Raw genomic sequence first — 23980 nt, 5'->3', positions numbered from 1 at the left:
TGACAGTGTAAATTAGTTTACTTGCATTATATATAATTAGTTATTTGTGTAAATGTTTCTTCCTAAGTATGTTTTTTTTTTTTTTTTTTTACAGTATTTAAGTTTTGTGTGTACCCTTTCATACATTAAAAAGATAATTATATTTAAATTTTTGTTTGGTCATCTTCAAACTGTTTAAGCAACTTAAGATTTGTGTATGCCTTTATGCAGAGGATCAGCACAGCAAGTGGTTCGGACAAACACTACTGCTATCCCCATTTTACCTGTGCTGTGGACACAGAGAATATCCGTCGTGTCTTCAATGACTGTCGTGACATCATCCAGAGGATGCATCTCCGACAGTATGAGCTTTTGTGATTGGCTGCCACAACCTGTCTATTCTCCAATCAGATCACTTCTTCTCCACTCCAAGATTTCAGCAGGAATATGTGAACTACTGATGAATGACAATGTTGTAATTTTTTATTTTCCCCTCAACTTATGATTTCCTCCACTTTATCTCCTTATTTATGTGTGTGTGTGGGTTTTTTTTTTTTTTTTTTTTTTTGGGGGGGGGGGTTATATGTTGGCACCTGTATTTCTTAAGTCTTGAAAACATTTTATTTTGATATTCTACTTGATGTGGTTGGATGTTGACCAGCCAACCGAATGAAATCTGTGGTGACTTTAGGCAAGGAAGCCTGTTCTTGGCAGTCTTCTAAAGGTCTTTTAGGAGTACTTGACATAAGAGGTGGATAATGCACTATTGCATCAGGTTCCTGACTGAAATGCCGACCAAGAAGCGTAATTCACTATGTAGCACTGCTATATTTATTACTTTTCACAATTCTCTTTATCTTTTTATTGTGTTTGTATTTTCGTTAATTAATTTTCTGTCAGAGGTGCAATGTTGCAGGATCCAAGGATTTTAAATTGATTAAAGAACACAGGCTCAAGTGTAGACATGTAGGATCTTTGGAATTGAAGTCTTCTGCACCACGATACTTTCTGCATAAGAAGACTAAATGGCCAAATGATAATTACTTCTCTTTGCATAGAGAGCTTTTTGACATGGGGACAGAATGTGTATACTGTACAGTAAATACACACAATTTTATTATGCTAAGGAATGTGTAAGTTTGCTTTATCTTGCACATGCCTAAGAAATGTAATGTTATTTTGTACATCTTTATTGAAAAAGATAAATTCTTGTAGAAGCTCCTTGTGCCTTTGATTACAGCTGTACCTGTAAATGAGGATTTAGATATAAATACAGTTCTGATGGCGCTGTACAGCTTGATGTCAAATATTACCTGCAGCACAGCCTACTGATGGGAAATATCGCTCTTTCTTTCTAGCTCCCTTGCTCGCTCGCTGTCTCTATTTGTGGAAATGCATTTCTCTTTAATTTTTAGAAGAAAATGGAATCATATGGTGTTTAGTACAAAAATGGAAATTAGACAAAAAAAACTTGTATACATTATGCAAAAATTAGAGATTTCAAAGTTGAAAATCTAAAATGTGTTTTCTTTCACTGAGTTTCCTTTTCCCTATCAAGAACTCTTGACAGCTTTAAAATTGATTGAAAAACGTTTGGAGCCTACTGAAATAGTAGGATGCATATTTGTAGACATGAAATGTGTGTGAGGTGTGAACACAGGCTTACAGCTGTAAATGTGTGTATGCATGTGTGTGCCTGCATGCATGTGTATACCCACATCCCCCATGTTGTGTTTAACCTAAGTTGTACATCAGCATTTTTATATTTATATATGTGTACATATACATTTATAAGGCTATAACAGAAATTATATTGTATAAACCTATATGTATAATTCTACATAGAGATGTGTGTGCCTATGCGTATACATATTTATGAATGTTTAGTGAGGTTTTATGCATAGCCATGGATCTAGATAGGGTGTACTGTAGGTTTTATGGTCTGTTAACCTTCAGTAAGACACTGATTGGCCATCCTTACAGCACCTGGAGTATCGCAGGGCCTTATCCAGCATGATTGCACAGTAAAATGTGAAGAAATACAAAGAGGTCAAAATTTGATTATTTTATTTGTGGGGCAATGTCCTTATTACCTACTTGTAATAGTTAACTACACATTTATCTACCTAAACTTTATGCGTGCTTCTTTGTCAATAAACCCAATTCTTTGTAGTTTAAAATGCATTTACTACTCACCTTTTTAAATAATTTGTCAGAGGCAGCTTAACTGGGACCTTTATATAAATAAAAGACCCTTTAATAGTTAATTGGGTAGCTAAGAGTTTTCAGTGACCTAATAGGATTCTTAAAATCCTCTGATAGGGTATAAGCATAAAAACACAAAGGTATGACAAATAAAGTGATTTAACTTTATTATAATAGAGTGGATACTTATGATTAGCAGGTTGTAATTTCAAAGACCAGACACATCAGAGAGCCACTGCCTGGTTCCTCAAATACCATCAAGCCTCAAATAATTAGATAAGAAAAATCCACTTAAGGGGGAAAAAAAAAACACTGACCACCCTAGCCTACATGTTGACTTTTTATATTTGGCTGTAGTCTTTGTTCATCACATTTTATAGAAAAGAAAATTCTACTGATTAAAAATAAAAATACCAGCTATATATTGTTTTGTGGTTCTCTCATTTTAACCCAATAATTACATAATCACATGGAGGATCAAAAGTTGTATGACAAAACTAAAGATTAATAGATAGGCTAAATCTCGTTCCTCTTAAGATTCTCAATGTTCCATGAACTATTGAGTGGTTGACTGAGATGAAAATCCAAAACTCAAGACGTCAAGGACTATCAGCTTTTTGTTGGTTTCTTAATTTTTATTTTAATAAAGAGGCATAATAGACATCCATCATATTTGTTTAGAAAGATGTCGGAGGAAATGTAATTTTGCAAATAAAATACCTTTAAAAGTGTTGGTGTTTATTATTCAACCAGTCGAAAAATAACACCCATTATTAGCTGGATATACATTTATTTTATTTTATTCTCTAGGTTTTATATAATACTTTAGTCAAAGAATATAATTTTCATTTAAAAGAAAGCAAATGTAAATGTGGGTAAATAAAATTAGTAATGTAGAATGCATCTATACAATATTGTATTATCTTAAGTGGATATGTATAATAATTTCACATAATAATAATAATAATAATAAAATGCATAAATAAAATAATATACTATTCTAAAAGTAATTTAATTTAACACATTAGCAGTGTCTAAACTTGCTTCTTAGGTACATCAGTGCTCAGACTCTAGATAGCATGGACATCACTGTTTGTAAATTAGATATAATTCTAACAGTCTTACTATGTATTCAAATGGGGTGTGTTTCACAAAGACTTTTTCTTGCCCAAAAGGTTGTTTGATATGTGCAGTGTTCCTTGGAAGAGGTGTAGATGTCCAAGTGTAATAAGGACAATCACAACTGCACTGCTGCAGTATACTGCTATGATACTGCTCTCCTCTGGCAGGAAACACTTGGAGAGTGCAAAATCAGTTGGGGAAAAGGTGCCCTAAACAAACACACACACACACACACACACAGAAGCATTGCGAAGGTGGGGGACAAATAATATGCATAATGGAAAATATCAGAAACATAAATATGTAATTGACTGCTGATTTTCTTAAGTGTATTGCATTTCTCCTCTTCAGTTTACCCTGTTATGCTGAACTGATCAAAGAAGTGGTGCATATTAACTCAATTAAGCACTCTACAACTATGGTGAACAGAAAAGTTGGCGAGTATGTGCCCATGACTATGATAACCAGTGATGCTTTTGGCTAACAGGAGAATATTCAGCTGTTGTAGCTCATCCTCAAAGTTTAATGTGTTGTGTATTGTAACCATTTGCAAAAAGTGATTGTGTTACACACAATATAGTTTGCACAAAATTGTGTAGTAACATTTTCAGCCCTTCTTACACTAACAGCATGCAACAGATAAAGTCATAGAGATCAGGGTTTTTTTTTTATTTTTATTATAAATGTTGGATATGAATATAAACTGAAGTGCCTGTATCTTCATGATTTTTTGTGCTGCTGACAGGATTGAATAATTGCATCAGTGTGCAGTTATAGCTAAGTTACTGAGGGCATATTGTATTTAATATTACCAGGATGAAGCTTGGGTTGTTACGGTTTCTCCAGCTGAAAGATGGGACACTGATCTCCAGGAATCGATTCTCATGAAAAATCTCACAGCTGCTGTGGGTGTGGCCACTCAGAATAAGGCGGGGCTGGAACCAACTCAGTAGCTGAGCATAAGAAAAAGCTGTTCACTACTTCAGTTGAGAATTTCTGTACAAGAATATGCTAGATAGATTTGTTTAACAAGAATAACAATGTCTTAATGTAATCTGTTTATGGGTGTAGAAGCTGGCATACCATTTACATTTCATACCATTTGAGCCCAGTGAAACTTTAAGCTTTCTTATTTAATTAATCCCTTAAGATTTCTTATCTATATTCTATTCTATTTGCTTAAAAGCAGTTATTTAGGCTACACTTGATGACTTGATCTTATATTTTATTAGATATACTTTAGTTTGGGGGTTTGCAAGTTTTAGGCAGATGTAAAGAAATGCTTTAAAGTAATAATGCTTTTAATCAAATCAGTATTTGGTGTGCCTTTTGGTTTCAAACCAGCATCAATTCTTACACTTGTACACTTTTTTACACATACACAAATTCAGGGATCTTGTAGGATCAAAGTTAGATTATGATTAACCAATTATACCAAACCAATTAACAAAAACAACTTTGTTGAAGTGTTAAAACTGGGTAAAGAACCACCAATCTCTGCTTCTAAAGGTAGGGTTGTGGAAGACAATTTTATTTCACAGGACATGCACCATCGCAAGACTGAGTCAAGAAAGCAGATCAAGCAAGATCAGAGCTCTAGCAGTGATATTGGCAAAGAACTGGCAGAAACCAGTGGGACCCAGGGTACACCCATCTGCTGTCTGAAGAAGGCAAAACAACTCAACTATGCATACATAGGAACTGGGTGAGGAAAAATAGCAGTTGGTGCTCTAGACTGATAAAAATTGAGTTTTTTATATACAGTGGGTACGGAAAGTATTCAGACCCCCTTAAATTTTTCACTCTTTGTTATATTGCAGCCATTTGCTAAAATCATTTAGGTTCATTCTTCTTCCTCATGAATGTACACATAGCACCCCATATTGACAGAAAAACACAAAATTGTCAAAACTGAGCTATCGGGGGAGAAGAGCCTTGGTGAGAGAGGTAAAGAAGAACCCAAAGATCACTGTGGCTGAGCTCCAGAGATGCAGTCAGGAGATGGGAGAAAGTTGTAGAAAGTTAACCATCACTGCAGCCCTCCACCAGTCGGGGCTTTATGGCAGAGTGGCCCGACGGAAGCCTCTCCTCAGTGTAAGACACATGAAAGCCCGCATGGAGTTTGCTAAAAAACACCTGAAGGACTCCAAGATGGTGAGAAATAAGATTCTCTGGTCTGATGAGACCAAAATAGAACTTTTTGGCCTTAATTCTAAGTGGTATGTGTGGAGAAAACCAGGCACTGCTCAGCACCTGTCCAATACAGTCCCAACAGTGAAGCATGGTGGTGGGAGCATCATGCTGTGTGGGTGTTTTTCAGCTGCAGGGACAGGACGACTGGTTGCAATCGAGGGAAAGATGAATGCCGCCAAGTACAGGGATATCCTGGACAAAAACCTTCTCCAGAGTGCTCTGGACCTCAGACTGGGCCGAAGGTTTACCTTCCAACAAGACAATGACCCTAAGCACACAGCTAAAATAAAGAAGGAGTGGCTTTACAACAACTCCGTGACTGTTCTTGAATGGCCCAGCCAGAGCCCTGACTTAAACCAAATTGAGCATCTCTGGAGAGACCTAAAAATGGCTGTCCACCAACGTTTACCATCCAACCTGACAGAACTGGAGAGGACCTGCAAGGAGGAATGGCAGAGTATCCCCAAATCCAGGTGTGAAAGACTTGTTGCATCTTTCCCAAAAAGACTCCTGGCTGTATTAGATCAAAAGGGGGCTTCTACTAAATACTGAGCAAAGGGTCTGAATACTTAGGACCATGTGATATTTCAGTTTTTCTTTTTTAAAAATCTGCAACAATGTCAACAATTCTGTGTTTTTCTGTCAGTATGGGGTGCTATGTGTACATTCATGAGGAAGAAGAATGAACCTAAATGATTTTAGCAAATGGCTGCAATATAACAAAGAGTGAAAAATTTAAGGGGGTCTGAATACTTTCCGTACCCACTGTATATATATATTTGGCTGTAGCATGAGTCAAGTTGTTTGCTGAAGAGCTGTAGGCAAAAAAATTTCATCAATCTACAATCAATATCTTGTAATCATCATCATCATCATCTTTAGGCTTCTCCGATTAGGGGTCATCCTTCTCCATACCCCCTTGTCCTGTACATCTGCCTCCCTTTTATTGCTCTAACTTGCAGCCCATTCTTCCCAGCTCGGTCCCTCTGCCTGGCCAATCGGTACAAATCCTTTTCTTCTTCCTTAGTGTCCAACTTCTCATACAGCCTTTCATATGCCTTTTCCTTGGCTTTTGCCACATCCCTCCTCACCTGCTGCCGCATCTCCTATTACTCCTGCCTACTTTTCTCATCACTCTGTTGATCCAAATTTTTGCCAACCTCTTTCTCTTATGCTCTCCGACACTTCTTCATTCTTTGTCTTCCTTACTATTTCCAGATGTCACACCAAGTACCTTTCTAGCTGTCTCCCTAATCACTTCTGCAGTAGTTGCCCAATCATCCAGCACCTGTTCACCACCACCGAACTCCTGTCTGACCTCTTCCCTAAATCCCACACTAGTCTTCCTCCTTTAGTTTCCACCATCTTATTCTTCTTTTAGGCCTCACTCTCCTCTTCTTCTTACAGACCACCATCCGATGCTGTCTAGCTACACTGTCCCCTGCCAACACCTTACAGTCTCCAATCTCTTTCAGGTTGCATCCCCTGCATAGAACATAGTCCACCTGTGTGCACCTTTCTCCACTCTTATATGTCACCCTATGCGCCTCCTTCTTCTAAAAAGTGTTCACCTCTGCCATTTCCATCCTTTTAGCAAAATCTACCACCATCTGCCCTTCCACATTCTTCTCCTTAAGGCCATACCTACCCATCACCTCCTCATCACCTTTGTTTCATTCCCCTACATGTCCAATAAATTCGGCCCTAATCACCAATCTTTTATTCCTAGGTACACCTTTTACTATTTAATCTAACTTACTCCTGAATGTTTCCTTCTCCTCCATCTCACAGCCCACTTGTGGAGCATAAGCACTGATGACTTATCATTACCCCTTCAACTTCCAGCTTCATGTTCATCACCCTATCAGAAACTCTCTTCACCTCTACCACACTCTTACTGTACTCTTATTTCAGAATCACCCCTACACCATTTCTCTTTCCATCCACATCATGAAAGAACAGTTTAAACCCCCCTCCAGTGTTCCTGGCCTTAATCCTTTTCCACTTGGTCTCCTGAACACACAACATATTTACCTTTCTCCTCTCTGTCATATCAGCTACCTCTCTCCCTTTACCATAGTACCAACATTTAATGTACCGATCCTAACCTCCACTCTCCTCCACTTCTCCATTTTCTGCTGTCTCTGGAGACGTCTTCCTCCTCTCCTTCTCCCTTTCCAACAGTAGCCTAATTTCCACCGATAACCTGTTGGCTAATGATACCCGTGGCGGTCGTTGTTAACCCGGGCCCCGACCAATCAGGTATGAAATTCTGATTCCTAATCCGCATATTTGATTTGTCACATGTTTTAAGCTGGATGCCTTTCCTAACGCAACCTTCCCTATTTTTCTTTGGACTGGCGCTAAGAGTGCACTGGCTTGTGCAACCCTAATAATGACAAAGTAAAAATAGAATTCTAGAAATGTCTGTAAATTTATACAAAAAATTAAACCCTGAAATACCACATGTTTATAAGTATTTAGATCCTTTATTTAGTACTTAAAGTCCCTTTGTCAGCAATTACAGCCTGAAGGTTTTTTTTTTGTATGAGGTAACCAGCTTTGCACACCTGGACTGGGGGATTTTTTTCTAGACAACTGGGTCAGAGCATCTCCAAAATACCTGCTTTTTGACAGGAATTAATATCATCCACCATCCGTTCGAAAGTTTAAACTGAATTTTTATCTGAGCTTCGTTCTGCCATAACCCCATTGCAATCCTTTTATCGCAACTCAGAAGATTGTGGACATTGAAAGACACTTAATGACTCAGACAGCCGATTGACAGCAGTAAAAATGTCACCCTTTAAAATAAATTCACCTTGGCAAACGTTTACACCTAAATGGGATGATCCAGACTTTTTTTTTTAATAAACTCCCAGACTTGAATCTTTACCAGCTGATTATGGGAGGTGACTTCAATTGTGTTTTAAACATTTTATTTCCCAAATTGGCTCTTCTATCCCAATCTTCTAAAACAATTAATTCCTTGTTGGATTTGCATGGAGTAACTGATATATCGCATATCATGAATCATACTTCTAGAGTCTTTTAATTATTTTCTGTAGCTTATCATACTTATACACGTGTCGATTTTTTTTTGTTGACAGTAAATTTGTTCCTCTAGTGAAGACCTCCTACAGAAGGAATTTTTGCACCATTACTTTGTTAAATGCTCAAAGCATATTTATGTGAAGAAATAATTTCTCGTTATGTTTACACTAAGAAGTTGCGTGATAAAAGGCTTTTTGAACCTTCTGAACAAATTGGTATACAAGACCAGTTTAACACCCAACTCCATCATTATATGATGTAAGGATTTTTTTAAATCTGAATATAACCTTTCCACCACCCAGGCTGAGCAGCTTCTGCTTAAATCACACCATTTTGGTGATAAACCAGGTAAAGCTAGCTAGCACTACAACTTAGACTTGCAAAAGATTTTAATAACTCAAATCCAAACCAAAGAAGGTAATATTGTATCAGACACCAAGAAATTGATAATTAATTTAAATCTTTTTAACCCTCATTGTCAGAATCCCTTAAAGATCTTAATGTTATCAGTTTTTTTCTCCTAATAATAATAATCTCAACATTACTCGAATAATAGTAAATCAAAAGCCAAATTGTATGAACCTTTTAGTTTAGCTGAAATTTTGCAATCTATTACACAAATGCAGAGAGGAAAATCTTCAGGCCAAGACCGCTTTCATGCAGAGTTTTTTTTTATTATTATTTCCCCTCTGCTTCTCTCGGTCTTTGAAGAATCTCTAAATAATGGTGGTCTCCCTCCTTCTTTGTGCTAGACATCAATCTCTCTTTTCTAGACCTGTACAAGGCTGGAATGGTCTACAAGACAATCAGACTGTTGCCTTGGCAATGTGTTTTGTGTCAGGAGGCCAGGAGGTTCTCATCAAAGATTCTGCAGTGCATGGCCCTGCAGTTCTGGGCTGATCCCTCACCTTTCTCAGAATCTCCTTACTCCATGTGGTTGAGATTTTGTATGGAGCTCCAGAGCAAGAGTGATTCATTTATCTTGTGTTTTTTGCATTTTTTAATTATCCAACAGTGGTCTTTTACTTACCAAGCTTCTTGCTGATGTTCTTGTAGCCCATTCCAGCCTTGTGTAGGTCTACAATCTTGTCCCTGATATCTTTTGACAGCTCTTTGGTCTTGCCCACGGTGGTGGAAAGGTTTAAACAGAGATTGATTATGTGACGGGTGACTTTTATATACATAATAAATTGATATTAGGAGCACTTTCTTAAAGGGACAGGACTAATTTAGGTGTGAGTCAGAAGTTTTGCTCTTTGGTACAGGATTTTCTTCTTCTTCTTCTTTCGGCTTCTCCCATTAGGGGTCACCACAGTAGATCATCCGTCTCTATACCCCCCTGTCCTTGACATCTGCCCCTTTCATACCAACTACCCGCATGTCTTCCCTTACCACATCCATAAACCTCCTCCTTGGCCTTCCTCTTTTCCTCCCACCTGGCGGTTCCATCCTCAACATTCTCCTACCGATATAACCCATGTCCCTCCTCTGCACATGTCCAAACCATCTCAATCTCGCCTCCCTCACCTCGTCTCCAAAACGTCCTACATGCGCTGTCTAATAAACTTATTTTTAATCCTGTCCATCCTCGTCACTTCCAAAAAAAACCTCAACATCTTCAGCTCTGCTACCTCCAGCTCCACCTCGTCTTTTAGTCAATGCCACTGTCCCTAAACCATACAACATAGCAGGTCTCACCACAGTCCTATAAACTTTCCCTTTTACTCTTGCAGATGCCTTTTCTATCACAAATCACTCCTGCCACTCTTCTCCACCCACTCCACCCTGCCTCCACACTTTTCTTCACTTCTCTGACACACTCTCCATTATTTGCACTGTTGATCCCAGGTACCTGAACTCCACCTTCTACACCTCTTCTCCCTGCAACTGCACCACTCCACTGCCCTCTCATTCACACACATGTAATCTCACACTTACTGACTCATTCCCCTTCTCTCCAGTGCCTACCTCCAGCTCTCCAGGCTCTGCTCCACCTGCTCCCAACTCTTACCACAAATCACAATATCATCAGCAAACATCATAATCCAGGGAGACTCCTGTCTGACCTCGTCCATCAATGTGTCCACCACTGCAACCAGGAAAGGGCTCAGAGCCGATCCTTGATGCAGTCCAATCTCCACCTTTATTTTCGTCTAAGGCGAGAAGTGCAGTATTGCTAAAAGAACCTGAAATTTAAGTTAAACTCTATCGAAAAAAATTATTGAGGTAGGTTTTTCCTTGTAAATTGTGTTATAAATTTGAAAAAAAAAAAAGAAAAAGTAATTATATTATAATATATATATGCAGATGTATGCAGATGACACCACCGTGGTCGGCCAGATCGACAACAACAATAAATCGGCCTACAGGGAAGAGATCCGTAATCTGGCAGCATGGTGTGCCACCAACAACCTGACCCTCAACGCCACAAAGACCAAAGAGCTCATTGTGGACTTTCGGAAATCCAACAGCAGGAGACATCTACCAGTCAACATTAATGGAACTGAGGTAGAGCTAATCTCCAGCTTTAAGTTCCTGGGAGTTCACATCTCTGAGGATCTGTCCTGACAGCAGAACACGTCAGCTCTGGTTAAAAAAGCACAGCAACGCATGTACTTCTTGAGAAGTCTCAAGAAATCTCATCTGTCCCCAGGGATTTTAACGAGTTTCTACAGCTGCATCATTGAGTGCATCCTGACCAACTCCATCACTGTATGGTACGGAGGCTCCACTGTGTGTGAACGTAAAGCGCTGCAAAGGGTGGTCAAAACGCATCACTGGCACCCAACTACCTGCCATTGAACATCTTCACCACAGCAGATGTCTGCGCAGAGTTCACAACATTATCAAGGACTCTTCACATCGCAGTCATAATCTGTTTAACCTCCTTCCATCAAGAAGGAGATACAGGAACTTACGCACCAGAACCAGCAGGTTCAGGGACAGCTTTTTTCCATCCACCATCATACTACTGAACTCTACACTACACCGCTAAATCACTACAAAAAAAAAAAAAAAAAAAAAAACACAAAACAGAACACTGTATATATCTTCTGTACTATACATGTACATATTACATAGTATATCTTTTTTACTCCTCAGTACATCTGCACTATTTTACCTATGTGTATCTTTATATCATTACGGTACATTCCGCCTAACATTTTATTCATTTATGTGTATATAAGTATATATAAGTATATATAAGTATATATATAAGTATATATATATAAGTATATATATATATATATATATATATATATATATATATATATATATATATATATATATATATATATATATATATATATTAATTACAGTGAGGAAAATAAGTATTTGAACACCCTGCTATTTTGCAAGTTCTCCCACTTAAAAATCATGGAGGGGTCTGAAATTGTCATCGTAGGTGCATGTCCACTGTGAGAGACATAATCTTAAAAAAAATAAATCCAGAAATCACAATATATGATTTTTAAACTATTTATTTGTATGATACAGCTGCAAATAAGTATTTGAACACCTGTCTATCAGCTAGAATTCTGACCCTCAAAGACCTGTTATTCTGCCTTTAAAATGTCCACCTCCACTACATTTATTATCCTAAATTAGATGCACCTGTTTGAGGTCGTTAGCTGCATAAAGACACCTGTCCACCCCATACAATCAGTAAGAATCCAACTACTAACATGGCCAAGACCAAAGAGCTGTCCAAAGACACTAGAGACAAAATTGTACACCTCCACAAGGCTGGAAAGGGCTACGGGGAAATTGCCAAGCAGCTTGGTGGAAAAAAAGGTCCACTGTTGGAGCAATCATTAGAAAATGGAAGAAGCTAAACATGACTGTCAATCTCCCTCGGACTGGGGCTTCATGCAAGATCTCAACTCGTGGGGTCTCAATGATCCTAAGGAAGGTGAGAAATCAGCCCAGAACTAAACGGGAGGAGGTGGTCAATGACCTGAAAAGAGCTGGGACCACCGTTTTCAAGGTTACTGTTGGTAATACACTAAGACGTCATGGTTTGAAATCATGCATGGCACGGAAGGTTCCCCTGCTTAAACCAGCACATGTCCAGGCACGTCTTAAGTTTGCCAATGACCATTTGGATGATCCAGAGGAGTCATGGGAGAAAGTCATGTGGTCAGATGAGACCAAAATAGAACTTTTGGGTCAAAATTCCACTAAACGTGTTTGGAGGAAGAAGAATGATGAGTCCCATCCCAAGAACACCATCCCTATTGTGAAGCATGGGGGTGGTAGTATCATGCTTTGGGGGAGTTTTTCTGCACATGGGACAGGGCGACTGCACTGTATTAAGGATGACCGGGGCCATGTATTGCGAGATTTTGGGGAACAACCTCCCTCCCTCAGTTAGAGAATTGAAGATGGGTCGAGGCTGGGTCTTCCAACATGACAATGACCCGAAGCACACAGCCAGGATAACCAAGGAGTGGCTCTGTAAGAAGCATATCAAGGTTCTGGTGTGGCCTAGCCAGTCTCCAGACCTAAACCCAATAGAGAATCTTTGGAGGGAGCTGAAACTCTGTGTTTCTCAGCGACAGGCCAGAAACCTGACTGATCTAGAGAAGATCTGTGGGGAGAAGTGGGCCAAAATCCCTCCTGCAGTGTGTGCAAACCTGGTGAAAAACTACAGGAAACGTTTGACCTCTGTAATTGCAAACAAAGGCTACTGTACCAAATATATCAACATTGACTTTCTCAGGTGTTCAAATACTTATTTGCAGCTGTATCATACAAATAAATAGTTAAAAAATCATACATTGTGATTTCTGGATTTTTTTTATTTAGATTATGTCTCTCACAGTGCACATGCACCTACGATGACAATTTCAGACCCCTCCATGATTTCTAAATGGGAGAATTTGCAAAATAGCAGGGTGTTCAAATACTTATTTTCCTCACTGTGTGTATATATATATATATATATATATATATATATATATATATATATATATATATATATATATATATATATATATATATAGTAGACTATTTATTCAGCTTGCTAACTCCTTAAATGCAATAATCTTCTAATCTTCTTTACTTCTGCACATTCCTCTTCAATGCCATAGCCTTAGAACCATTTCTGTAATTCTTAATGATGTCCACACATCTCTGCACTGTAATAACCTTTATATTTATTCACTGTACGCCTTTATATTTATTCACTGTACTCCTGTATGTCCACACATCTCTGCACTGTTAAAGCCTTTATATTTATTCACTGTATATGCTTTCATTTATACCACTTGCTGTAAATATGCTAGACATTTATCTGCACTTTTGCACGACTGCTACATTTTGCACTTCTGGTAGATGCCAAACTGCATTTCATTGCTGTGTACATGTACAATGCAATGACAATAAAGTTGTATCTATCCATCTATCTATCTATCTATCTATCTATCCATCTATCCATCTATCTATCTATCTATCTATCTATCTATCTATCTATATAAAATGAATAAAATAACACTTGTCTGCCCAAACATGGATAAATCGGCATTCTTTAATAACTTCAATAATAAGTTAAATTAAGCTTGCCACAATTGAAGAACACTGACTTTAATTTGGTCTTCAATCCATCAATGGACCGTTCCTCAACCATTTTACTTTTACTGACTAAATCAGCAGTAGCACAAAGAAGGAATGACAAAATTCGGGTTCCAATGTATTACGTATGGTAATCACTCCATCTAAATCAAAAAGATTACAAATTTTATTCTGTTGTCCATAATACCTACTCAATAATCAATGTTTTTGACATCCCAGATAACCTTTTTATTGATTTATGTTAATAGATTGAAACATTTGCTGTTTTCATGCCTTTTCCATCTTCGTATCTCTTTTATGTATCAATAAAAAGAGTCAAACCCAGTCCCAACATTTTTTAAATGTTTAAATTCACAATTACCTTATATTTTCCATAAAAGTTTGCATTTCCTCTGTTTAAACACTTATGTGGGTTAATGAGATTTGCAAATCAATGCATTTTGTTCTACATACACACATATTGTTTGCATTTATACTTTTTTTGGAATTGTCCCCTAATAATAAAAAACTGAATAAAGTGCATATACCGCTTTTGTAATAAAAATGGCAAAGCTTCACCAATAAAAACATTAAAAAAATTTTTTACTTGGAGAACAAATCGGATTTTAAGAATATTTAAAACCTACCTTACAAAAGCCCCACCATTTAACCTCACCTTCTTTGAAGCATCCTGAGAGAGCACATCATAGCGTTCCTGAAAGGACTGGTAGCGTTCACTGAATGGTGCTGCATCTTCACCAGTGCACTCGGCATCACTGGCACGGTATAGAGGATAGTGCTAAAACACATCCATAATATTTTTAAATGAAGTTTTGCAATATATTCAATGCAATTAGTTTATTCAAATTCAAATTTGATTAGGCTATTTGTTTTGTACGCATTACAGTGCTATGTTTCTATGTGCTATGATCATTTTATTAGTCAAATCTACTTTGGATCTACTTTCTACTCCATTAATTTAGCTCATTATCTGCTATGCATACTTTTCTAGCCCCCTTTACCCTGTCAATCCATACAGACCACTACTAATCGGTTATTCATTAAACTAGTGGACCATTTTCTAAACAGCATTAGCAATGGCATTATATAGGGTATAAATCTGTAATGAATTCATCAGGTTGTATAGAACTGTAAAACTGCTAAAACAAGAGATTCAAGCAACATCAGTCAAACTAATAAAGGACTTGTGAATTATCAGAGGTGGAAAGTAGCAGAATACATAGATTCTAAACACTAATAAGTATTAGTAAAATCTGGTCTGTTTATGGGTAAATAAAATTAAAGGAAATAGAATAGCACACTGAAAACTACTACACTATAATCACAAGAAAGTCAGAGATAGACAAGTCAGACAAAAGTGGTACAGACAGCGGAAAGCTAAACCTGTCAAATTCTGGTAAATTTAAAAGAATTCACCATGTTTAAGCGACCACTTCTACTTCAATTGCAAGAAAGGCAACAGCTTTATGGAGCAGTGTAAGCTCCGTTTGCCCAGAGAGTGAAGTAATAGCTTATAAAAACTCCACATCAATCCTGTACACACATGTAGAGGTCAGTTATATAATACCTGTACTATTGCATTGGTAGATTAGTAGTAGGCTTTAATCAATTTAGCCAAATATTTACCAATGTCTTTCCAGCTAATTTGCATTAGCTGTATTGGCTCTGCATTGGTTGTAATGGCACTACAATGTTTGTAGCAACCTGCCTGTAACTAGTAATTGATTGTGCTAATGCCACTGATATCCCATTAAAATGCAGTTTGTAATCTCCCGGTAATATTTTTGTTGTTATGCAAAATTAAAATAAAATAAAATAAAAAAAGTAACCTCAACTATTTCTCAAGCTATTTCTCCATTTCCTAAGTCCATCCACTTCCCTGTAGCACACTGCTAAAGATCCTGTCTCCCATGCAGTTGAACCAGGTTGAACTCCTGTTCCTGGCAGCAGTCAAATATTAAAATGATAAATTAATAGTTCTGAAATGACATTGTATGAGATACTTATGCCTAGTCAGTGTATTACTATATTATTAATGTTCACATAGTAACAAGCAGAGGTTTACTAACCTGCTTTTATAAATTGTGGAACAATTTTAGACTTTCAGAATTTAACATAAATTAAGATTTAAATGATTTTAAATATTTTAATCATCCACAGAACATAAAATTAAACATCATGAAAATATCCAGAAATCTCTGTGTGCAAGAGACAAGGGCAAACATTTTTGATTGTATGCCCATGATCCTCAGGCCCTTGGGTGGCACTGAATTAAAAATAGGCTTGATTATGTAATGGAAATCACTTCATGGGCTCAAAAACACCTCCAAATATTCATGCCTGTGAACATAGGTCAGTGTGTCAATTTTTTTTTATTCTTTCAGAAACCATGGACATTGCATCTCCTGGACTATAGATGAGAGAGACCATTTGGCTTATCATCAGCGCTCAGTTCAAAAACTTAAATCTCTGATGGTATGGAAAATGGGCAGTTTGCAGATCTCGCAAGTAGTGTGATACTGTGTTTTCCTAGTAGAAGAGTCCAGATGCTGAATTTTTCTGCCAGCAGTCCAGATCTTTTACAGATTGAACACATTTGATGCATCGTGTAATAAAGGATACAACAAATAAGACCCAGGATTGTTGAGCAGCTAGAATCATGCATCAGACACGAATGAACTTACTAATAAATTTACTAGTATGCTAGATTACAAACTAAAGATAAAACTCTTGACTTTTACAAAGCAAACTTGGAAAGTGCTAATTTAAGTGTATAAGGGAGAGGTAGGTCTTCAACCGTTGCTTGAAGATAGCCAGGGAACTCCACTGTTTGGACATCTAGGGGAAGTTCATTCCACCACCTTGGTGCCAGAACAGAGAAGAGCCTTGAAGTATACTTACCTCTAATTTTGAGAGAAGGTGGTACCAGTCGAGCAGTGGTGGAGGATCTCACACAGCGTGGTACAGTGCGAGGTGTGATGAGGTCTCTGAGGTAATATATTGCTGATCCATTTTTGGTCTTGTAGGCAAGCATCAGTGTTTTGAATCTGATACGTGCAGCTACTGGAAGCCAGTGAATGGGAGCGCAGTAGTGGGGTGGGGTGAAAGAACCTAAGCAGATTGAACACAAGTCGTGCAGCTGCGTTTTGGATAATTTGCAGTTGACAAATAGCATTCAGCGGTAGACCTGCCAGCTGAGAGTTGCAGTAGTCCAGTTACCAAATATATACAAACTGTTGTAAATAAAAGAGGTCTTGCTACACAGTGGTAAACATGGCCCTGTCAAAACATTTGTGAAACATGTTGTGACTATCAAGTTAAAATGACCTTATTCCCTAAGTTAAAAAAGTATATGTTTTATGAATAAAATATCGGTTAAAGTGATTTGCAAATCATTGTATTCTGCTTTTATTTCAATTTTACATAGTGCCTTAACTTTTTTGGACGAGGTATTTCAGTACTGTTTCCACCTCTGATAATTATTAACACAAATGGTGCAGTATCCACAGGACTACTACTGGCATGTAGCAAAATTTGGATTTTGGTACAAAGTGGGCGAAGATTACACTGCAACCTTTAAACAAAACACACACACACACACACACACTTATATACAGTGAGGAAAATAAGTATTTGAACATCCTGCTATTTTGCAAGTTCTCCCACTTAGAAATCATGGAGGGGTCTGAAATTGTCATCGTAGGTGCATGTCCACTGTGAGAGACATAATCTAAAAAAAATATCCAGAAATCACAATGTATGATTTTTAAACTATTTATTTGTATGAAACAGCTGCAAATAAGTATTTGAACACCTGAGAAAGTCAATGTTAATATTTTGTACAGTAGCCTTTGTTTGCAATTACAGAGGTCAAACGTTTCCTGTAGTTTTTCACCAGGTTTGCACACACTGCAGGAGGGATTTTGGCCCACTCCTCCACACAGATCTTCTCTAGATCAGTCAGGTTTCTGGCCTGTCGCTAAGAAACACGGAGTTTGAGCTCCCTCCAAAGATTCTCTATTGGGTTTAGGTCTGGAGACTGGCTAGGCCACGCCAGAACCTTGATATGCTTCTTACAGAGCCACTCCTTGGTTATCCTGGCTGTGTGTTTCGGGTCATTGTCATGTTGGAAGACCCAGCCTCGACCCATCTTCAATGCTCTAACTGAGGGGAGGTTGTTCCCCAAAATCTCGCAATACATGGCCCCGGTCATCCTTTCCTTAATACAGTGCAGTCGCCCTGTCCCATGTGCAGAAAAACACCCCCAAAGCATGATGCTACCACCCCCATGCTTCACAGTAGGGATGGTGTTCTTGAGATGGCACTCATTATTGTTCTTCCTCCAAACACGTTTAGTGGAATTATGACCCAAAAGTTTTATTTTGGTCTCATCTGACCACATGACTTTCTCCCATGACTCCTCTGGATCATCCAAATGGTCATTGGCAAACTTAAGACGTGCCTGGACATGTGCTGGTTTAAGCAGGGGAACCCTTGGTGCCATGCATGATTTCAAACCATGACGTCTTAGTGTATTACCAACAGTAACCTTGGTAATGGTGGTCCCAGCTCTTTTCAGGTCATTGACCAGCTCCTCCCGTGTAGTTCTGGGCTGATTTCTCATCTTCCTTAGGATCATTGAGACCCCACGAGGTGAGATCTTGCATGGAGCCCCAGTCCGAGGGAGATTGACAGTCATGTTTAGCTTCTTCCATTTTCTAATGATTGCTCCAACAGTGTACCTTTTTTCACCAAGCTGCTTGCCAATTTCCCTGTAGCCCTTTCCAGCCTTGTGGAGGTGTACAATTTTGTCTCTAGTGTCTTTGGACAGCTCTTTGGTCTTGGCCATGTTAGTAGTTGGATTCTTAGTGATTGTATGGGGTGGACAGATGTCTTTATGCAGCTATTGACCTCATACAGGTGCATCTAATTTAGGATAATAAATGTAGTGTAGGTGGACATTTTAAAGGCAGACTAACAGGTCTTTGAGGGTCAGAATTCTAGCTGATAGACAGGTGTTCAAATACTTATTTGCAGCTGTATCATACAAATAAATAGTTTAAAAATCATATATTGAGATTTCTGGAATTTTTTTTTTAGATTATGTCTCTCACAGTGGACATGCACCTACGAAGACAATTTCAGACCCGTCCATGATTTCTAAGTGGGAGAACTTGCAAAATAGCAGGGTGTTCAAATACTTATTTTCCTCACTGTATATACATACACATGGGAGTAAATGCCGGGATATGGGAAGGTTGTGAACAATATTTGAGAGAACTAGGCCTTTTGTGTACATAGAAAAAGTATTAGATCTTTGTGTTCAGCTCATGAAAAATAGGGGCAAAAACAAATGTTGCGTTTATAATTTAGTTTGGTGTATAATTAAATTCTGTAATTTATCAACTCTATTTTGCAACAGTGTTTTTTTATATTAAAATTTATATTAAAATATATTTGCAAATAAAAACAACAGCAGTTTTTTAGTTCCCTGCCCTATTACACAAACATCTTATAATCATATATATTTACCTGAAGTATGATTGGAGGTGTTGATGCATTCATCTGCATGTCTCTGCAATGTCTTATACCATCAGACTGCTAAAAACAAATGTAACTGTTAACCTGTATGCAGAATATAATTTTATATTCAATTCAAACACACATTCTGCACCAATTTTTTTAAGTGAATTTCACACATTATCTGGGAAAAAAAACCTGAACATCCTTCAACCTTCATGGAACCAATGCTACCAGAAACAATCAATTTCTAACTAAATTAAAAATCTATCAAGAGCTAAGTTGGCACACAATGGATACTAGAGAAAGATGAAATTATGAAACTAAATAGAACCCACAGTTTGGAGTTCTATTTCTGTTTAGAACTTCCTTCACATGAATAATTTGCTGGCCCTTAGAATGGCCCAGATGTAGAGTCAAAAAACATAGACCATGAGACTTCAACAGATTAAGTCGAACAGATAGTTTATTGAAAAAAATATGCCCAAATCCAAATCCATTCTTCAGTCAATACTGACATTGAATACTATTTGTTTAAAGGAAAGAGTCATGAATAACTATGAGGATCCCACCACCCTCTATCAACCAGATAAATGATGTACTCCCTTTTCAGTCTAGTTCCTCTCAAGGAACTTTCTCATGTTATAACAGGTAAACTATGTTTGTCACCTCTAGCTTGCGCATTAAGGTCTGAATCTGTATTCTTAAATCCTGTAAAGCTACTGTTCATCACTGTACATTGATAAAAGCACTATATAAACAAAATCCAATTTAACTGAGATAATCAACATAGTCAACTCATTTATATGCTGAACTATGTGTTTCCACAAGAGTATGCGGTATAGAGGACAATTTGTTGCCTTTTTTCTTACAAATTAAAAATATAAAAAAAAAATTTATTATTATATGACCAAACTATTACAGACCTAATTATAATGATTAATCAGGTTTTAAGCGTTAATCAGGTTTACCTGTGTGGAACAGTTAAGTTGCTGAGCAAAACTGTATAGTTTGTCCTCCACACTCTGACAGATGGGACAGTGATCTCCATGTAGTGCCACACTGTTCACCAATAAGAAACTATATACACAAAAACAGTGTACAAGAAACAATGTGCAGAAACCTAGACAGATATTGAATTAATTCAACATGAAGAAGCTTACTTTACTCCTTTCTTGGTAAGGATCTGTGCTGATGTCATGTTGAAAACATTCTCAAAACGCTCAAGTTTGTAGGAGGTCATTCTATTTGTGAGACAGCAAAGACAATGCAAAGATTTTTACTTAAAGCAAGAATTATTACTATTAACAAACATTAAACTTACTCGTGATGAAATCCAATGTCATGGTTGCCAACAAGAACCACAACTTCAGTGTTTCTGGGGTGGCGGAAGATTTGTTTGAAGCGCCTTACATCATCTTCCCAGTCCTGAAAAAAATAAGTAGTCAAAGAAAAAAATTGCCTTACACCCAAATAATTTTTATTATTTTTGTATTACAGGTTTGCAGGGCCATAAAAATGGTGCTGTTTATAAAGTGGTGGCACTCATGATTCTAATAAAGTGAAGGAATTCAAATTCATGACAGTTACTTTTAAAATACAGAACCTTTGTATTGTGCAAATAAAAAATTTTTTTTTATAAATTTATTCACTGTATTTTGTAAACCAACTGGCAACCACACAAAAACTATCCCTTTCCCCTTTAACTTAACTTCTTTAACAACTGAACAGCATGCAAAGGCTTCTGATTGGAGAACACTATGATGTTCTTTTGTGTGGTCACCTGATCCACACACCTGTTGATGTGGTCAAGAACAGAGTTGGTGTAGATGTTGATGTTGGTGAAGACAGTGGTGGCCTGTGCAGCAAATTTACTCCAGTCGGTGTGTGAGAACTGCTGCTGGAAAGAGGTGTCCGCCCCATCCAGCCAGACTTCAAAAGTCCTGATTGTGGGTTTCACACTTTTGATGACTGGCAAGTACTTGGGCAGTAGGAACAAAGAGATGGTCCAATTGTCTGGGATGGGGGAGAGGTGTGACTCCGTAAGCATCAGCCATACGTGTATATAGAGTGGTGTGAAAAAAAGTGTTGGCCTTTCTGATTTCTTATTTTTTTGCATGGTACAGATCATCAAACTAATTTAAATATTAGTAAAAGTTAACACAAGTGAACACAACATGCAGTTTTTAAATGAAGGGTTTTATTATTGAGAAAAAACTGGTTTGCCCCCTAAACCTAATAACTGGTTGGGCCACCCCTAGCAGCAACAACTGCAATCATGCGTTTGCAATAACTTGCAATGAGTCTGTTACAACGCTGTGGAGGAATTTTGGTCCACTCATCAATGCAGAATTGTTGTAATTTAGCCACATTGGAGGGTTTTCGAGCATTACCCTCCTTTTTAAGGTCATGCCACAGCCTCTCAATAGGATTGAGGTCAGGGCTTTGACTAGGCCACTTCAAAGTATTCATTTTGTTTTTCTTCAGCCATTCAGAGGTGGATTTGCTAGTGTGTTTTGGATCATTGTCCTGTTGCAGAACCCAAGTTCACTTTAGCTTAAGGTCACAAACAGGTGGCCGGAAGGTTCTCCACTGTTCCATGTTTTTGCCATTTGTGAATAATGACTCTCACTGTGGTTCGCTGGGGTCTCAAAGCTTTAGGAATGTCTTTATAACCCTTTCCAGACTGATCTCAATTACTTTCTTTCTCATGTGTTTCTGAATTTATTTGGATCCCAGCATGTTGTCTAGATTTTGAGGATCTTTTGGTCTACTTCACTTTGTCAGGCAGGTCCTATTTAAGATATTTCTTTAATTAATCCTTTGTAAGTAGCTAGATAGTAGGGCCCCTTGGGGTCTATAAATAATAACTAATGGAAGTGACTGACTAGGCCTGCTTTCGGACACTAAATATTTTATGTTGGTGTAAACAACTTCAAATGTTTAAAATTTGTGTTTGTTTTTTTTTTTTTTGTGTGACGCTTAGATTATTATTATAAATAGCTGCGCCTCCACCTCCTCTTCCATTTAGACTGGGCTGGTCTATCTAACTATACCCAGGAGGACTCGATTCATTTAATGCTACATATTATTTCCATTAATCGACGTTTCTGTCAAACACATTATATTAAAGCCCTAGGTGGTAATCATTTTAATTTATAGTCAGCGCTTTTGACTTGAGAGATCATATTCAAGAATATTTAACAATCCTATCTTTAGATCAGAGGTGCTGGTTGTGCATCCATTCTTAAGATAAGATATACCTTTATTCGTCCCACAGTGGGGAAATATCTCTGTTACAGCAGCAAAGAAAAAATTAATGCAAATTTATAAAAGAATAGACACATACTATAGTATACAGTATATACACACACAATGTATAAATACAAATAAGGAAAAAAAAAAAAAAAAAAAAAAAGAGACCACTAGTAATGCACGTACTGCAGGTAATCTTGCACACAGGTAATATTATTACACAGTTAAACAATAATAACAGTGTGTATTTTGGTGACTGGTTCACTGGGAGCAGCTTTGATTGTAAAGTCTAATAGCAGCAGGGAGAAAAGACCTTCTGTATCGCTCCTTCAGACACTTAGGATGTAACGGTCAATCATTGAAGGAGCTGCTTAGCGATGAAACTGTTTTATACAGGGGGTGAGAGAGGTTCTCCAGCAATGATGATAGTTTTGCTACGATCCTCCTTTCTCCCACCTCATGTACAGTGTCCAGAGGAATTCCCAGAACTGAGCTGGCCTTCCTGATCAGCTTGTCCAGTCTCTTCCTGTCTGCAGTAGAGATACTGCTGCACCAGCAGACCACAGCATAGAATATGGCTGAGGCCACCACAGAGTCAAAAAAGGTCTTTAGTAGCTCTCCCTGCTCTCCAAAAGACCTTAGTCTCCTCAGCAGAAAGAGTCTGCGCTGCCCTTTCTTATAAATTGCGTAATTGTGTTGTCTGTCCAGTCCAGTTTGCTGTTTAGATGAACACCCAGGTATTTGTAAGAGTCCACTCTCACAATACCCTTTCCCTGATTGTTCACTGATGGTAATGATGAAGTGTGATTGTGCCTACGGAAATCCACCACCAGCTCCGTTGGCACCAGTCTACAAAGTTTTGTATCAGTCCTCTGTATCAGTCATCATCATCCGTGATCAGACCGACGATGGCAGAGTCATCAGAGAACTTCTGCAGGTGACAGGTTGATGAGCTAAACATGAAGTCTGCAGTGTAGATGGTGAAGAGGAACGGGGCTAGGTTAGGTCTGTTGTTTGTAGACTGTGAGCTGATAGCAGTGCAGAGAGAGGTGGGGCTGGAGCTGTGCTTGAAAGCAGG

At 37.9% G+C, this 23980-nt stretch overlaps 2 protein-coding genes across 3 annotated transcripts in view; one reads left to right on the top strand and one right to left on the bottom strand.

Moving 5' to 3' along the window:
* The window catches only part of gnal (guanine nucleotide binding protein (G protein), alpha activating activity polypeptide, olfactory type), an 86913-nt gene extending 83998 nt beyond the window's left edge, over positions 1-2915 (top strand). Inside the window, exon 12 of the mRNA XM_083530014.1 lies at positions 211-2915. Within this exon, the coding sequence (XP_083386140.1) occupies positions 211-357 (147 nt within the window). The 3' untranslated portion in view covers positions 358-2915. The remainder of the gene's footprint in view (positions 1-210) is intronic.
* Positions 2916-2954: 39 nt separating this feature from the next.
* mppe1 (metallophosphoesterase 1) overlaps positions 2955-23980 on the bottom strand; it is a 38100-nt gene continuing 17074 nt past the window's right edge. Inside the window, exons 3-9 of one of the 2 annotated variants that reach the window (XM_083530013.1) lie at positions 20972-21075; positions 20811-20891; positions 20619-20727; positions 19660-19725; positions 14783-14905; positions 4119-4259; positions 2955-3515 (exon numbers count right to left, since the gene is read on the bottom strand). In XM_083530013.1, the coding sequence (XP_083386139.1) occupies positions 3333-3515; positions 4119-4259; positions 14783-14905; positions 19660-19725; positions 20619-20727; positions 20811-20891; positions 20972-21075 (807 nt within the window). In that variant the 3' untranslated portion in view covers positions 2955-3332. Of the gene's footprint in view, positions 3516-4118; positions 4260-14782; positions 14906-19659; positions 19729-20618; positions 20728-20810; positions 20892-20971; positions 21076-23980 lie in introns of both variants that reach the window. The other variant, XM_083530012.1, reaches the window with a different exon arrangement.

The sequence above is a fragment of the Silurus aristotelis genome, assembly GCF_946808225.1.
Source record: "Silurus aristotelis genome assembly, chromosome: 25".
NCBI lineage: Eukaryota > Metazoa > Chordata > Actinopteri > Siluriformes > Siluridae > Silurus > Silurus aristotelis.
Note: the sequence above shows the minus strand (reverse complement) of the source record. Positions and strands in the feature narration are given on the sequence as shown.